Source organism: Malurus melanocephalus, unplaced genomic scaffold (assembly GCF_030028575.1).
Source record: "Malurus melanocephalus ecotype Western Australia unplaced genomic scaffold, MMel_1.1 scaffold_344, whole genome shotgun sequence".
Taxonomy (NCBI): Eukaryota; Metazoa; Chordata; class Aves; order Passeriformes; family Maluridae; genus Malurus; species Malurus melanocephalus.
In genome coordinates, this window is record NW_026623576.1 from 484,552 (window position 1) to 502,527 (window position 17,976).

The 17,976-nt window shown below is 39.1% G+C and overlaps 1 protein-coding gene across 1 annotated transcript; it reads right to left on the bottom strand.

Moving 5' to 3' along the window:
• Positions 1 to 539: 539 nt before the first annotated feature.
• On the bottom strand, positions 540 to 14,998 carry BIVM (basic, immunoglobulin-like variable motif containing). The gene is made up of 11 exons (XM_057378179.1): positions 14,916 to 14,998; positions 13,258 to 13,860; positions 12,219 to 12,345; positions 11,235 to 11,330; positions 11,032 to 11,136; positions 9,157 to 9,251; positions 7,852 to 7,984; positions 5,486 to 5,557; positions 4,542 to 4,625; positions 2,956 to 3,052; positions 540 to 2,030 (listed from the first exon to the last, which is right to left on the bottom strand). Exons 2-11 carry the CDS (start codon positions 13,745 to 13,747, stop codon positions 1,740 to 1,742), a joined length of 1,590 nt encoding a protein of 529 aa, XP_057234162.1. The 5' UTR covers positions 13,748 to 13,860; positions 14,916 to 14,998; the 3' UTR covers positions 540 to 1,739.
• Between the last annotated feature and the right edge of the window lie 2,978 nt (positions 14,999 to 17,976).

Here is a 17,976-nt window from a genome sequence, read left to right on the forward strand (position 1 = left end):
GYTACTGCTAGAAGAATCCATATACTACACACTCTGTGGATGAAGTGTGATAGTCTCCAGCCCAAGAGCAAAATAACTAAAACCAGAATTCTATCACAACCTGCTTAAACAGTGCAGCCAGCTACCATCAGAGGAGAGACTCTTGTTTCGCAGAACAACCATCATTATTAAGCAAAAGTTATGAGATACACATATTACTCTGTATAAGTCCTAAATCCTCTAAAGTACACGTCTCAAATACTCTAAACAAAGCTGAGGCCAAACTCAGCCTGCAAAAACAKGGTCTGATAATAGCTCATCTGGAAAGTTTCAAAACCTATGGGTTTTGTTCAGTGATGAGGCTGCAGGCTTTGGAAAATTAAATACTAGAAGTCACATCAGAGTGGCTGCMCAGAGCAGCCACTTTTTATGACCCAAGAGACCCTACCTACTTTGCTAAGCAGTATTTGCAACACTGATCAGTCACTTACCTACTTTGCTGAAGCCTTTCACTAAATGCAGGGCCATCATTTCCAAGACAAATGAGAAGTAAACAACAATATAGAAAACAAATTTTATTGAATGAACAAAAGTCTAAAAGTCTCCCATTTTTGGTTAACAAAAGCAGCAACCTACAAAACCCCTGCATTCCATGACAAATCTTTTATGCCAAAAAAATTAATCTTTGAGCAGGTATGAACAGTTGTAYACAGAACAATACAGCTATTGAGATGTGTTTGGGCAAATAACTGGATACATCAGGGAAAGAAAAAAAAAAAGAAGACTTCACCTGGGACACCTGAAAAAGCTTGAATTGTGTGCTGGCTGAGAGGTATATCATCRGGGCTGCCAGCAGTTTTCAGCACTTGCATCCCCTTCACACAAAATGAAAAGAGCAGCAGAAAGAGGACAGAGATTTTAAGACTGAACAAGGAAAAGAACTGCCAACAGAACACAGTGTTCAGCTAGCTCATTTGGCTAATTGTAAATGCAGCTTTTTAATACTGAATTTCATAAGCTTGTGTTGAGTGAGTCCATGCTCTCAGGAGGCTCCAGGGTAAGAATTCAGCCACTTTACCCACAGAGCAAAAGCAATAGAGAAGTTCCATCCTCGAACAGGCGATTCCTCACGATCAAAAACAGGCAACCAGATAAGGGAACAGAAACTGAGACCTRCTTGACAAGATATGATTATCTGACTCACAGAAGTCTAATGAGAACTAAATGRAGAATGTACATTCTCTTTGTAAATCCAACAAGGTTTTCTAACCTATGTGAGTCTTTTTTCATTTGCACTGGATATGGGCAGYCTTACTAAAATGAAGTGTTACAAACAAAGGCAATGTTTACTTTTATCCTCACACCATTTGCAGAACAACCTTTTTTATAAAGTCATACCATAATGTTTCATGCTTTCGAACAATAAATATTTTCAATGAAGTCCGTTTATTACACTGAATATTTTCAATCTGCTCTTTTGTTTTCACAGATCAGAACACAGTACAATTATTTCAAAAGAAATTATTGATTTTGCTATCATATTCACCTTTGATTGCAAAATCACAACAATCTGTGCTTATCTGTCACTTTATACATCACATTTCATCCATTGCAACCATATCAACATATTTATTTAATAATTATGAARCTTTAACTTATACCGTAATTTCTATTCTTATGTATTCTAGGACTAGTAAATCCCTAATATGTTTTGATTAAAACTAACTTTATAATATCAACTCTATCATCAAAAGTTAATTTTAATCATTTGCATCATAATCATTATAACTCTGATACCCACTGTTCCTCCTCTCCCGAAGATTAGATTTCTTCCACATAGATTCCTGATGAAAGCTAGCACTGAAAGATCGACCCAGTCGTCCATGTTGTTTCTTAGATATATTGTCTTCACTCTCAGATTTGGAAATTCCTTGTCCATGTGTTTGGGATTGTTTATTCTGTCTAACATTTCCAAATGGAAAATTCCAAGGACCAAATCTTTGCCAGTTAAGTCTCTGAAAGGCAATGATGCAATGAAGATTTCCTCCAACCTAATCCAAGTAAAAAAAAAGTTCTTTGTTAAATGCACACTACGGCTGCATCTCTATCATACCTAAGATATTTGCAATCAACATTTTGGCAAGTAAYAATACTTCCAAAAGGAAAACAAACAAAATGTGCCACAACATACAAACCAGGAAAAAAAACAACAAAACACGAAACCATATATACAAATACAAAACTTGCATGTATCAGTTCTCTTTGTTTCCCAGTTTCAATTACTGCTTTTTTTTTATCTTTCTGATCATTTTTAAGCTATCCATTTTATCTTTCATGGGCCACTATCACTTATCTTCTGTTAGTCTTTTTTTTACTTTCTAGCTACCTTCTCAGTAATTATCTGCTCTGGTCCATTCTGTTCTTGCTGACAGTCTTCYATAGGGTCTTCACATCTGAAGATATGTTTCACTGTGCTTCAGACTTTCAATCTGCAAATCTCAAATCCTCTACCTATGAGACACAGCCCTATCTATAGGAAAGAACGCCACATGCATTGACAGTAACTCCACACAAGGGAGACACATGTATTCTTTTATGCCTGATCCTGCTTGATGCGCTTTCTTTCCCACTTAAATGTARTTGGAGGGTCATCCCCCAAAGGGTCCCTAATTTGTCTGCAAAACATTTCTATACTTGCTGCAGCTACATTTTAAATGAAGTTAAAYATTGTGACCTGTATACACAGATAACCTGGCTCATCCTAGCATATACCAARTTACTGACTGATGTTTTATATATTGTCCAGCAAGTAACGCTAATAGACTTCGGTATGCAAGAACTCATATTATACTTCCATCTTCAGCAACACTTCATAACAGAACAAATTTCTTTAGTGAAGTTATCTTACACTGCTGAACTATGAAGTTTGCAAAAACCTACCACAAGGTTCCTCCCATTTTAGTGAGTTCACCTTACCTTCTTTGTTTTTCGATGTTGCAATCCCCTCTCTAGGTGACGAATATCTAGATATTCTGGATTTTGAGTGTTTAGGTCAGTGACAATGTCTGTCCACCTACAGAACAAAATTATTACTACTGAGCTGACACYTATGAAACTTCAGCACCACAAAGACTCATGTACACATGCACACAAATGCAGGCCTGTAGCTTTAAATAGTCTTACCAGTGATTTAAAGATAGATGAATGTGCAAAGATACAAAAGCCTCAGTATTAGAGACATCAAGCCAGATACAAAAGTGCCACTTTTAATCAAAGMATTCACAGTGATTATTCTTGCCCTTGGGAAACATCTTTCAAAATGTGTACGAGCAYTGTGAGTCATTAGTTAAGCTCCTTAAGCTTACTAATTCATCAGTTTGGGAAAGAAAGAAGCAAAGTGTGGTTTAGGCAGAGATACATTAGCCTTTTTTTCACTTAAACCTCTCTTACCTTTTTATATCATTTTGTTTAATTCCTTGTTTGTTTTTTTCACATACTAAATGTGCTTTTACCAGACAACTCTCATCGTAACTCACTCCTTCACTTTATTTAAATCTAAACTATCAATTCAATCACACCCCCTTCACTCAGCTTTTCAAAGATTCATAGTTCCTTCCAGTCCAACTGAAATAAATACTTTCATATTCCAGACCTCTTTAAGCCTACATATCACCTTTTAATTTCTCTCAATGTCTAATTTAACACCACCCTCCAAGTTCATAAAATGCATTTCTACCCCAAACTTTGCYCTCTTTCCTTAAGCACAGTACTTTCTGCCAGCTCTCATTGGGAGTGCACTAGGAGGAAGAATGTCTCCACAATCAAAATTAGTATCACATAGGGTTTTATTACATATTCAGAAACCTTTTCCTGTGCCATTTGTAGCTAATATACCAGAGGGCAAAGTTCTCTAATTGGGATCTATAATACGCCATTTCTCAGCACAGCAACCACATGTATAATGTGTTTTTAATTTTGTTGCTCTTACTCTCATACTCCTAAATACCCAAGTATTTGCAGCTATTGACATAGTTTATCACTGACCAAAAACAATTATTAAAWATAACCAATCCATGATATTTCTACACAGAAAATTTCTCTAGCTCTCCTAGTGTGTATATCTAGTTTAGACATCAACTTTKTATGAGTCAGACTTCATCATAAATGTATTGTTTTAATGCACAGATAAGCAAATAACACAACAGAGTACAGGSTCTACCTGCATCTGAGCTAGGAGATCCTGGCAGCAGCAGAATATCCTGTGCACAGTCAAGACACAGCTGGGGTGCCTTTTCTTTCTGACTAATGTGAGTTGTGTCACACTTTAGCAAGAGATATGGGCTTTGGCTTTCAGCAGCCCACATATGTTCTGACAGGTGATATAAAACTGCAGAAGCAGCCTTGAGGTMAAAACACAAAGCTTCTCACTAAAGCATCATCTGTTTCTGTAATATTTACATATTCCTTCAAAAACACTAAAAAGTCACTTGGTGACTCTGAGTAGAGAAATACAAACTATCTTGAAAGAAAACATTGCTTTACATTCTTACCAAGTACCATACCTTTTACAGTGTATTGTTGGATGCTTTCTGCTTGGCTCTCCAATTAARATCCAATATTCTACTTCTTGCTGCAAGACACGACTTCTGCTCAATAGAAGACACAATCCTAGTAAGATTTATTGGGCGTACTAAAAAGAGATGCTAACATTCTATTGTTCTTTTAAGGATTTTCTCATATTTCCTCAGCCAAACTAAAAACTAGCTCCTGTGCTATAAACAGCACTCACAATTGAATATAGAGAACCTTTGGTTTCACACAGCCTGAAAGCAAACCTTGGGAATCCTACTGCACATTATTTGGGAAGAAATTGGATTTTCACAAAAAGCAGTTTAAAAAGCAGGTTGAATGAAAGACAGTCTGGTATACAACRTAAATATAAATATGTAGGCAACAACCAAAATAAGAGCTGTGGAAAGACACATAAATATGGTATAAACATCTTCCTCCCTAATTGTCATGTCTAACAGTCATGAAGGAGTCCTTTCCACTATTTTTAAACTACAACTCGGCTGGCAGTTGTTACTAAGAGCTATAGGAGAACCCGTAAGAACAAAATTGGCAACTTCAAATGCTTCCTTTTAAGCATCCAATACCAGATATTAAAAACCCAGACCTTTGAACTGACACTAGTTTGTGATCAGCTTCCAAGCAACTCAAAGTCTGCAGTAACCTTGTCAGGGAAAATTTGTGACAGGTGTCCGGGCAGACTGATGAGATACACAGGACTGCTCTGTGACTTCCTGTGTACAATTACCTCATGAAAAACTACATCCATTTTAACTGTGTCAACACCTGACATTTTTCAGTCTAGGGTATTAGACAGCATATGGCCTTACTGCTTGGAACAACTGGTCTACTTATAAAAAATTCCCTGTAAAATAACCATTTATGCCATCAATGCAAAGATGGGTAACCAAGACACAGGATAGATTAATTGACTTACCTAAAGTCACACTGGAAGTCTGTGGTTGAACTGGGAACTGAACCCAGGTCTCCCGAGTCCAAATCCAGCAACCTAAGATTATACAGGAAGTCTGTCAGACCTAAGAACTGTCTCTAAACTCAGCCTAGTAATCTATCTACCTACTTCTTTTGGGACCTAAAATGTTTCTTAGCTTGAATTTTTAAAGAAAAACTCATTGTGGTCCTTTGTTACCACAATGCAAAAACAGGTAAACAATAACCACTCCAGAATTTATTGGTAGCACTTCTGCAAACAAATTTTTTTTTTCCTCAGTAGGGTCAGAAAATTCAAAGAAAAGAGGATACTCATCTGGTCTGACCTCCAGCCTAAAGTAAAGCTTCAAAAGTTCCTTGAACTGATTACTTCATGTTACATTGTTAGAAGAGTACTGTTGTTACGGAAAAAAATCTAATATTGACTTAAAAATAACATCACTAGTGACTAAGAATCCATTTCAGCCATGGGTAAAGAATGAAAGTGTTGCTCTCACTCATTACTAAACAACAGAAATTCGAAGTAGTTACAAGGTGTGTTATGTTTCCACACACTGGACCATGTAATTTCTCAGATTGCATTTTTGATCTAATAAACTTATTTTTTTTATTTTGGTCTTCCAGTGCAGGTTCTTACTAAGTGATTGAGTAAGTAAGCAACTGACACTTTGGTAAGCTTAAGCAGACTCTTGTGTTGAATTTCTRTTTGGAGTGTATTTTCTTACATTCTTCTCACAAATCTGGCAAAGCAGTGAACTCAGTCTCAAGAAAAAAATATATTCTTTTGTTAATATATTAAACACTTTCATTAACCCTATCATAAGCCTCACACTGGGAATAAATTAGATTCAGATGATTATGCTTTATCACCTCCAATCAATAACCATTTTGAACTCCAAAAGTTGAGCTAGCATTCTCCATTCCGCGATGTGACTCTACCTCTTCAACACAAAGTCAGACTGCTTAGCAAGCAAACAGCACTCCAGAGACTCACCTTATAGTAGTGACCTACGCTTTTCATTGTTTAACATTCCCCACTTTTGGTATCTGCTAATTTTCTCAAAGATTGACTACTTATGCTCTGTGGTAATACTAACAAATACTGACCAATGGTTGAACCTTGAGAAAGTCCAATAGAATCCTCTAACACATACTGTGTTTGCAAGTACTTTGAGAGAGGAAAAACAGTTTAATATGATGCAGGGAATAAGGTAAAACAAACTACTCTCCACAAGACAGTACATAGAGTACTCTACTACAAATAGCACTCTACTACATTGAGCAGCAAGGTAAATGCCTTACAAAAGCTAACATGTATCATCTCAAGAATTACTATWTYCAAAGTTWAAATTTGTGGGTTTAATGCAAAACYTTCCCTAAACTCAATATGAACATTAATGCTATTATCTTTCTTTAAAACCTGTATTTAGATGAAAACTGTATCAACTATTGCATTATACGATCCTCATAGCATCACCCTGATAAATGTGAAATTATTATACAGGTAACTATTTTTATTCTAAACTGGCATATTAAGCTTCTCCTGATCTTTTATAAGTACTGCAGCATTTGAAGCATTGTTTCAAAAAGCCACCTACTATCATAGCCCAAAGACCTCTTCTAGCTTTCCACTGCCCCCTCCCTGCCTATCCCCTGTCATTTCCTGGCAATAAATTATATAGATAAACTTTAATTTTCTATGACTTACACTCCAGTAATTGGAGTTCATMATCATCATTATWAGACAACACTAATRCAAAAAAAGTATGCAACCRCCATCCTGGGATACCTGCACAACCCCTGCTCTTGCCATCTACAAACACTGATTTCTAAGTGTAAATTTCATCACATCCACCTCATGAGGTATTAACAGCACTGTAGACTTTTTGCTYTTAGTTTATAAAGGAAAATTGCAAGATGCACAGACTTCATCTTTCCTGCCAAGTTCTCCAGCAACAGACTCTCCCCATAATTAGCTGGCTTTTTATTGTTTAGCCTTAAAAAAATCCACTTGGCTGTTTTTCAGCCCATCCATTTTAATTTTTCAGACTAGTTACCTTCATTTGTCCTTCAATAAAATAACTACCCTCCCTCTATCTGGCTAGGAGGTCTTTAAACAAACAATTTCTTAATATGATTTACAGTTTTCTGTTTCAAGTTCTCTCAGTGTAGTCTGTTTAGTTATGTTTAAAGTCAGGCCTTTCAAATCACACTGTAGTGCTTTTGCTAACTCAGACAAATGTCTACACGACAGAAAATTGAATGTTATTTATGGAGAAAAATGGCATCAATTTGCAGTAAATTTTACTGTATGTTTCTTCCAGTAACATAAACATAAATGCAGTATCTTACCTATAGGCTTTGCTAGCTTTTACTGGGGTTGCTTCAAATCCAATTGGGCAAAAATAATGGTTTTGGCAATGGTAGATGTAGGCCATTGATTCATCTTTCAGTCCACGTGTCAGCTTTGCAAGGGCCCCTGAAGCTACAAAAAAACATCAGGTTACAGGCCAGGTTGTTTTGGATCCTGTGTAACATATCCAACAGAAAAAAAATCTATTTGACAACAAAGTAGTTACACTGCTTTTTAAATGAGAGGACATGACCTGAATGRCATATACAAAATAYACTTCTGATTTGGAACTTATTATTRCTTTTTTGTACCAGGCAGGAAATTAAATACTCTCTGCTGCACAATCTGTGCCAGAGAAATGCAATATAAAGCATGCTTTGTGTTTAGATCAAAATCAAATCAAAAAAAGAACCAAAAGTATCTCTTAACCTAGAACTGCAATAGAACACAGTCCTGCTGCCTCAAGTCAAATGTGGCACACATTGATGATACTATTAAAACCACTAAAAACACTCAAACATTTTGGTACCATGAGCTTCCCTGATTTCAGAAACACATATAGGCAYACAATTTTGTTGGCATGTTTGTAATGTGACCATAGTGCTAAATTGCAGGAAAATAATAGAAGMGCCACTGAAATATGACAATTTTTAAGTGGGAAACCACTTAAATTATTTTTTATGAAAAAATAATTCCACTTTAATAATCTCCTATAAAATTTTTCAATGTGGTATGTGCTTTTAAAGAATCTTCAGTTAGAAGGTAACTACCCAGACTATTCCAAAGGCTAGTAAATTCTGCATGAAAGTAAAATCTTTTAAGAAGAACATTAAAAAGTAACAAAAATGTAACTCCATCAGCTATTTGAGAATAATCACCTAAATTTGCAGTCAGATGTCAGCTAAAGTAAGGCAGAAAAGATGAGYTCACTACCATTAAAACTGAGCTTTTTAAAAGCATAAAACATTTAGTAAAGACTAATTTGTTTTGTTCCCCCAATGGATGATAGCAAACAAATCTTCCTACACACCAATGCAGAACTGGAAATGCAGTGTTTTCCTGAATACCACAAAATCCCAGACATATAGCACAGAATGTATTTTATCATAATAAAAGTACAAATGAAAATTTTAGCTAAATAAGAGGAAAAGTAAAAGCAGAAAAATCAGSCAACTTGGAGCTATTTGGTACCTTATCTCAGACTGGAAGTACTACTTACAGACTCTGTCCTGTCAAATGCAACACACTGCAGGACTTTGCAATTTATACACTGTAAGATGAATGCTTTAGGATTAGYTACGTACCAGTTTCTCCAGCTGTCTTGTTCTTCCCATGAGGTTTATACAGAACATATGAGCATCCCTTGATATGGAAGTGATCATTTATTTGCCTAAACCATCTGAAACAATAAGCTTAAAGATTGTAGTAACTCAAGAGTTATTAAATGCAATTTTATTTCCTCACACTTYTCCWGTGCTYGACAGTTTAAGAAAACAAAGTCTTGGTGTGCTACTAAGTACCTACCTCACTAGTATTTAGATTGCARATGACCATGGTACCCAATAYAAACAAAACTTAACATATCCTAGATAGAGAAATAAATACACAAACCCTTTTCCTTCATTTTGTKTTTTCAGGCTTGACATTGATCTCTAATAACCAAAGGTCTGGATGTGAAATGTTGGTTCTACTGTATTTGGTCCAGTCATCTCTAATGTTCAATTACTCAGCCTTTAGAAAAAYAACCAGATTGCAAGGTGCCAAAATTTAACCACGATTTGTAAGCTACACAAATGAAATCTAAGATGCCAGAAGGGGCCCTYCAAATGAGGCTTTCTGCTTATCTTATTGGATTTCTCTCACCTAAATTTCACAAAGCCCAGGCCTTACAGGAGCCCCATACTGCCGTTCCTTGTCACAGCAATAAGTGAAGGCCTTTCCACAATAAAAAATTCAAATTCACATGTCTGAAGATAATACCTCAACCATAAAGCTATATTGGGTAACGGGGCTGGCTCCCAGCCCTCCTGTTTCCCAACTTGCCAAGTATTTTTAAGTTATTTGATTAGGCAGAAAATGAATTAATTAATTCACTGAATGTTTTTTAAAAGAGTAGCTTCTCTGCAGCGCACAGGACACTCAGGGCAAATCATAGAAGTTCAACTTTTGTGTGTATAGACTGTTGACATAAATATAACATTGTATCAGCTTGGTCTATGAGAGTTGCTACATCCTGAAAAACTCTCGAAGAGATACAAATCCCAGATCTGAGTTTCCTAATGCAGACAAGGAATTCTTCACGCAACTTTTCAATGATCTAGCCAGTATACTGAATGGAGAATAACTGTTGTCACATTTTCAAATCCAGCACCAACCTGATGAGCCAAACACTATATGTTGCTCTACCCTCCAAAACCTAACTAAATCAAATGCAACTCACAAAGCAAGCAAGAACTCTTCAAAATTGTTTTATCTCACCAAAGAGTAACACACCAAAGCCATGGCAAAAATGTTCAGCATTCAAGTACAATATGCTCCTTGGTTTTGTTTAATCTTAAAATCCCTTACTAATTTAATACAAAAAAGTACAGAGATATTAGATACAACTTATAAACAGCAGGAAACAACACAGAAGAGGTGATAAAAAATTTCAAAGTGTTCTGTGACTCCAGCCTCATGCTTTTGTTACTGAACAGCTCTACTGCAGCAAAGATGCAGCACTATCTCATTTTCAATTCTTAAATTATATTTTACATAAAGTTTATAGTATATCAACTGCCTTTTCAGACTCTTTTAGTGATACTAGTGAACATTCAATATGCATTTGGAAAAACAGGAAGATGAATGCAAAGAAAAAGTCTCCTAACCAGGAGACCAGACTTACTAGAGTATTATACAACCATTACACAAACTGAACCAAAAMTTAAATAGAGTTTCACATTGATCTGGCCTGTGTAACAACATCRCACCATACAAAATGGTGAGTGCAAACAACTCTTTGGAAAGTTTCTGTGAAGCGTTTTATGGTCAGAGTACCCAGATATGCTTCATTAGTCTAAAACTTAAGTGAGCTAAAACACTGGCCACTTTTTTTTTTAATAAATAAACTACTACCGTATTTTTAAAGTTTCTCTCTGCATMCATTAACAATTCAGCTGCATCAAAAGAACCAAACATACCTCATCAAAGTTGTATTTCCAGTGAAAGGACCAAACCTAATCTCCTCAAATGGGGGCTGAAAACCCAGTATATGCAAAGCTTCTTCTTGAGTGATGGGTGGTAAACTGAAAAAGAAAAAAAATKTAAAAGTGTTGCTTAATAAAGTAACCAGTAACATATTTTTGACACTTTACAGGCAAAGCAGTCTCTGAGTGTGACTTACCTTCCAGCTCCCAGTGTACTATATAAGAAATTCCAGCAAGACACTAAGGATGAAATTCCACAGGAAGTCTTGTATTGAGGTCTGCTAACACAGTACCTTAAACAAAAAAATCCCCAAACACATTAGTAAGCACTCTTGATCTAGTTATAGGACAAACCTGAACTATCTGTGGGCCATGTCACATAGAATGCTGACTTATATTAAATGTCTTTATGTCACCTATATTAAATAAAAGAAACAGAAAGACAAAACAACTGTATGTTTAAAGAAAACAATTAAGGAAATAGGCTAACCAATTTCTTTGTCAGATGCTACTACTCTACTTCACATAAATCAGTCAAATTCCTCACAACACCGTGGGAGTTCTGTACAAATGATTCTGTAAGAAAATATGATCTGCACTAATACAACGTACGGTTTTATCCATTCTCTTCTTACACGTGAACTTGTAGCAAACTGCATCTCTACCAATTTACTAATGAATATCATTCTGGGTCACAGATTTCCTAGGTTAACTCTAACTTGGTGATGTCACAGACATAGAGTAAGATCCAGACAGATTCATTAAACTAAGTGAACTTAGTGAACTATATTAATATGATAATGGTTGTATAGAACTGACATATTATGATAAARTATTTCCCAATAAAAAGTAAAATCAGGAGTAAAACACACGAGTTTAAGTTTACTTTTTGCCTGACCATGCTAATGAACTTGCRTTTTGCTTTGTAATGAACCCCCATATAAGTCTTTCCCTTTACTGAAAGAAAAAGGATGTTTAGAAAGAAAAATGTTTTAGGAATTTCAACAGATGGGAGAGAAGCTCTAATTTTTCTTGTAGAATTCATGAGAGAGTGTGTGTATGCTCAACATATCTCCATTTCTACTAAAAGTTATGAAGATATTATTAAGTTTGAAATCAGGGAACTATTAACAGTGTTCAAACTACATGGGATAATTTTAAATACAATTCACAAATACTACCATCTTCGAAGATCCAACACTTTTCTCTCCTTCACGTCTTCAAGAGCTGAACGCTGAGGACACTCCCTGTATTGCTTGCTTTTTTTGTCCACTGATTTTTTCTTTGTCCCTTGYTTCTTCATGTTACCTGCAAAACAAATTTCAGAATCAAATGAATGTCTAGTTTACCATTCACAGGTTTCTTCTTAGATACTTTTAGTAATACAGCTCAAATAGAAACAAAACGTGTGTTAGTAAGTTCAACCTGGGACTAAACATTAATTGAAAGGAGAAAATTMAAATGCATAATCTAAATTGTCAATATGTTTGTAAAGCTGCCATTAGCTCTGTAAACAACATGGTGTTTAGATCATGAATGGAATTAATGATGACCTGCCCAACTGTTTAGAGAGATAAGTTAATCTGATTTTTCTAATGCGTTAAATCACCCATCCCAGAAATAGATTCTCAGACCAAAGGACCTCCTATCTCCTAACATCAAGTACACAGGGAACATAACAAAATGCTTGTTTTTCACTGCCAGCACTGCAACCCAGCTAGTTTCTGATGAAAACTTATATGTAGATCCATGAATAATGATATACACTCAAGGTCTTTTCCTTTTTATAAGCCACTGTGGCAGTAGAAAAAGGAAGTTGGGCCACATGCTAGAGCAGAAATATTTTTGTCTCRTTTTGAAGCCATACATCCAGATGCATAATATACTAGATCCTACTAAAATAAAAGAAAAAAAATCACTCCAACACCACAGGGGGAGGTTGTCTGGGTGAGGGGGGGCAGGGGAAATAGCAGAAACCACCCCAAATGGTATACAGTTAAGCAGAAGCCAGCCTTATTTTGGAGCCACTTTTCCTGGTAGTTACAACTTGACTTTCACTCCTATTTCACTCTCTTCCTTCCCAATAAGCATGTTCCTTGAAATGAAGTACAGGCTTTTCTATAGCACCTCCTCGAGGAGGACATGTGCTGGCCACTCCTCTCTGCAAACCAGCTGTAAACATGAAGCCTTTCCTTTCWCATCAAAACTTCACCACCTCACCTGCTTTGTTCTTCAGATTTGAGTTCACACCATTGAACTCCGATTTGTCTATTTCCCATGCCAGTGGAAGCTTTCCAAGATTGCTAGGCAAGCTTTCCAAGTTAGCATCTTCACTGTAGATTATCTCTGAAGCACCAGTTTGAACGCTGAGTAAATTAGGTGTGTTATTTTCAACAYTTAAGGCAGCACTACCTGATAGGCAGGCACTAACTGAAGCACTTGGACTTTTACAAATAGATGTTACTCTGTTTAAAAAAGCATAGTCTGAGCAGATGGTATAAAATTTCTCTCTTGTATGAGTCACAGGACATCCCCATGGATAATGCCCATCTCCCCTAGACACCAAGGATGCAGTGGAGGCGYCTGACATGCAGTATGGCTTCACAGGATCATGAAGAGAAGCTTCTGGGGATTCTTTCCCAGGTCTGCTTTCAGTGCTTCCATTACTTCCAGAACCATTTTCTTTTTCATCTTCTGAAATAGTAGGCATTGAATGATACTAAAAGAATATTGCACAGCTAAGAATACTTTTTCTTTATGTTTTAATTACAACAGGGTTTTCATCATTGCCTCCATTGTCTCTGCAAGGTATCAATGAGGTACCTGAAAGAAAATGGTAAATCAGAACAGGCATCTCATTCAACATAAAATACACACAAAGCTTATCTTTGAATTCATAGCAAATAAAAGAGCCCTCAAAATACCACAACTCACATGGTGTCTTTCTCTATGCATCTCTAGGACTTTTTATCACTTGTGAGGTGCCAACAGCACACACCGCAGTGATATCATCGTGAGGACATAATGAGCAATTACACTTATAAACCAGTACACAAATAAAAAAATACAAAAATAAAAGCTTTCTACATTTACATGGTTATAGTTGATCTCTTCTATGCCTTACAGTCACAATACACTGTCAATGTGGTGTACAGAATAATTTATACAATTTTAAAAATCACAGAACAGCAACTTAAGGTCACTTAATTCTGCTGAATCCTRTATACTTTTGCTGCAAGTGAAGTTCCAGCATACAGTTACAGTAACTATAACCTCTATCGATTGTAAATTGACAAGGSTACCCTCAATTTGTTCCAGTGCTTTCATCCTACAGCTGTTAAAGGCTCCTTTTTTATTTTTATGTGCTTCTTATTCTTCAAGACGTGAGGGAAAGAAAGGTGGTTTTGTTTGTGGTAGCTAAGAATTAGCAAAAACAAATTTAGAAGGCTGGCTGGCTTGCCTTAAACGATCATTTTTAAAGGGCAAGCTGACAGCGTGTGTGTTATCTGTCATCTCAGCAGCTCGCACATCTACAGACACGCGCCGCAGATGGGAACCTGGAGCGAGGGAGGCAGGAATTCCGCTCCACAGCCGCCTCCTACGACACCGGCTTGGGATGGTGCCCCGCACCTGCAGCGCCCCGGGAGCGGCTCTGGCCTCCCAGCCGGCCGGGCTCCGCTCGCCGGAGCGCAGGGACACATCCAACACCCGCCCCTCCCCCCGCGCTGCCGCCAGCCGCTTCCAGAGTGAACAGCCGCGGGCTGGGGGAAGGGGCCCCCCGGGACCGTGGGCTCGCTCCCCTCCTGGAGGGCTGCCGGGGCGGCGGCGGGGAAGGCGGGGGCGGCGGGGATGGCAGGGCTGCCCCCGGCCCGTGTTACCTGCGCGGAGCGGGGCCCGCCGGCGTCGCCTCCCCGGCCGTGGCGGAGCGGGGACGCGGGCGCGCCGGAAGCAGACACAGCCGCGCGCTCACCTGCGCGCCCCCGCCGCCCCCCGCCTCCTCCGCCGCCGGCCCGCACCAACTCCCGCCGCCGCGCAGGGACGGGGGTGGGGCGCGGGGCTGCCCGGCGGCGGCGGCCGCGCTCCCGCTCCCGCTGCGAGTCCTCACGGTGCCTCGGAGGAACCGGCCGCGGGCGCCTCCCGGCTGGGCCGCGACTGCGCCTCGGCGTCCTCGGTGGCGCCTCTTTGGTCGCCCTCCTCCCCCCCATACGCGCCCTCATGGTCTCGCCCGCTGGTGGCCCGCGGGCGGGCGGGCGGGGGAGGGGAGGAGCAGACCGGGATGGCGGCGGCGGGAAGCGTCTGCTGCGTGGGGACTCGCGTGGAAAAGCGACAGATAGGCTGAGGGAGCTGGGCCTGTTCAGCCGCGGGGAGAGACGGCTGAGAGGGGACCTCATCTATGTGTATAAGTGTTGGAGGGAAGGTGCCAAGAGGATGGAGCCAGGCTGTGCTCAGTGGTGCTGTGCAATAGGACGAGAGGCCAAGAGCAGAGCACAGGAATATGAGGATGAATTTCTTTACTGTGTAGGTGACCGAGCACTGGAACACATTGCCCAGAGAGGTTGTGGAGTCTCCCTCACWGRRGATACTGAAGGACCCTCTGGATSCCATTCTATGCAATGTGTYCTGGGATGACCCTGCCCRGGCAGGGGGCTTGGACCAGATGACCCACTGTGGTCCCTTCCARCCTGWYCCGTTCAGTGATTCTGTGAAAAAGCAAAGTATTGGCTAATAAAATTTTGATGCAAATGGCCGATCATCACGATCAGCAGGAGCGCTACAGGTGCTGAGCAAAACCTCCCAGGTCCAGCACTGCCATGCACTGGAACTGCTCCCTGGGCAGCTCAGGGTCACTMCGTGCCCTCACCATGTTCCCTTGGGGTGTGGGTACCTGTCTGCCCCAAAGGGCCCAGCTAGGTGCAGGGCTTCCCAGGGGATGCCCCAGACAGGAGTCCCTGCTGCCCTGAGCTGCTGGTAGGTTAACGTGGGATAGGRTAAGTTCAACACAACTCTTGGCTTAACTTTGGGATCACACGTCTGACTTGGCTATGTCTTCYTACTGAGCTTGGGGAAGCTGTAGGAGCGCAACAGTGAGCATTGGGTTCTCCTGAGGAGCAAGGGACAAATGCCTGGACCATTTATTTGCACCAGGTTTCTCTTGGTTCCCCTGACGGTAGTAAGAACATGTGTAACAACAATGCTTCCTTAAAACTGGATGAGGAAACAAATGTTTATTTCAGATAACAGTGTCTGAAACTGCTGACAATATTTCTCATCTCATCCTTCACTGCAGTCAAYATGAACAAACACAGTGACATTGAAGATACAACTGAAGCTGTTCTGGTACTGCCACAAATGTGCAAAATCCATTTATTTTTAAATATTGAAATTTGTTAAATGATTTATATTATAAAAAGGCTGTTAGAAAAATTTAAATAAAATATCTAAATGTTGTATGGTGTCCTGCTGACAGATGATTCACTCCTGGCAATTGCAGCACTGTGTCCTCAGTCCACAGAGCCTTAACTCCCAGCAATATTTTCTATGAGAAGTCCTGCAAACAATGGAAAATAAAAAAGGATCTAATATATCCTCATTTGTTAGTGTTATGTGCTAGTTCTCAGTGGCTAGGCAGAGCTAAGTTGYCAAAGTGCTTGAGCAATTGTGGTTACAGCCATGTTTGTCCCCTCGACATGGGAAGACCTAGATCACATTCAGTATTTTATGTGGCTTCATCCTGAGGCAACCTGCCTCTTGTAATGGAGAGCATCCCTTATGCCTTTGCCAACTGGAAGCCTGTTGAGCCTTAGTCAGCCAACAGCCTTTGATGTAATTAAATAATTCTGCCTCTAAAGCGTTTTTTATCTGAGCCAAATTATAGGCATTAGGATAGCAGCAATGTTGGCTTTGCCAGCCAGGACTAAAATTAGGTTGTGTGATTTATCTTATTACTTGTTTGGGTGCTGACAAATAGTACCAAATCTGCACAGATTCCCTGAGCTGCACTTATGTGGGGGGAAAAAGCTGGAGGAGAGAACATCAGGAGGCTGGAAGTGTGTCACCTTTACTTCATTGCTGCTGTGCTTTTTTTAACATGTCAGTGCCATCCTACTGAGATGATCTGTGAATTCTACAGCTATCAAATTTCCTTTTAAATAAAAACATCATTAAAGTTCTCTTCTACAGGAGGAGACTGGCTTCTCTCATACAGCAAAATATAAGCTGAGAAAAAAACACTGCTAAGCTGCCTATAAAACACATCAGGGGAGTAAAAATGGGGAAAGGAGAGGAGCTAAAGGGTCATGGATATAAAATAGAGCCTGTGTGAATTTTTAGACTGGAAATTGCAAGTCTTCTAACTGYTGAATGTCCTGAAAAATCATGCCAATGAGAACACAACAGGGCAAAAMCTATGTCTTTAAAAGCTGGAGCTTGATAATATTTACGGCATTTTGTAATGAGGTTGTTGGTTAGAAAAGACTCTCTTCATTGATCCAAGCTGTCATTTCTCAGCTTGCAATCTTCTCCAAGCAGGTGATTTTTATGCACTTTTCTCTAAGCATACTTGCAATATTTCAAAATGCAAAATACAAAATATCTTTGAAATTCATGAGTCCTTGCTTATGAGTTTCAATATTCCATATTTTTTGCCTTAACAAGAGAAAAGCAATAAGGATCAAAGTTGAAAGTACCTTTTGGGATTTAAGTTCTCCCATGAAAAGGCCTTAATTTCTGGGAGGCTTCTGTAGCTAAATTTAGACAAAGAAAAGCATTTGGGTGTGTACGTTTAGGAGCTGCCTGAAAGGAGGTGGTACTGAGGTGGATGTTGCTTTTTCAGGTAGTAAGTGATGAGAAGAAATGGCCTGAAGTTGCACCAGGGAAAGGTTTAGATTGGATATTGGGAAAAATTTCTCCGCTGAAAGGGTCGTGAAACAGTGTAACAAG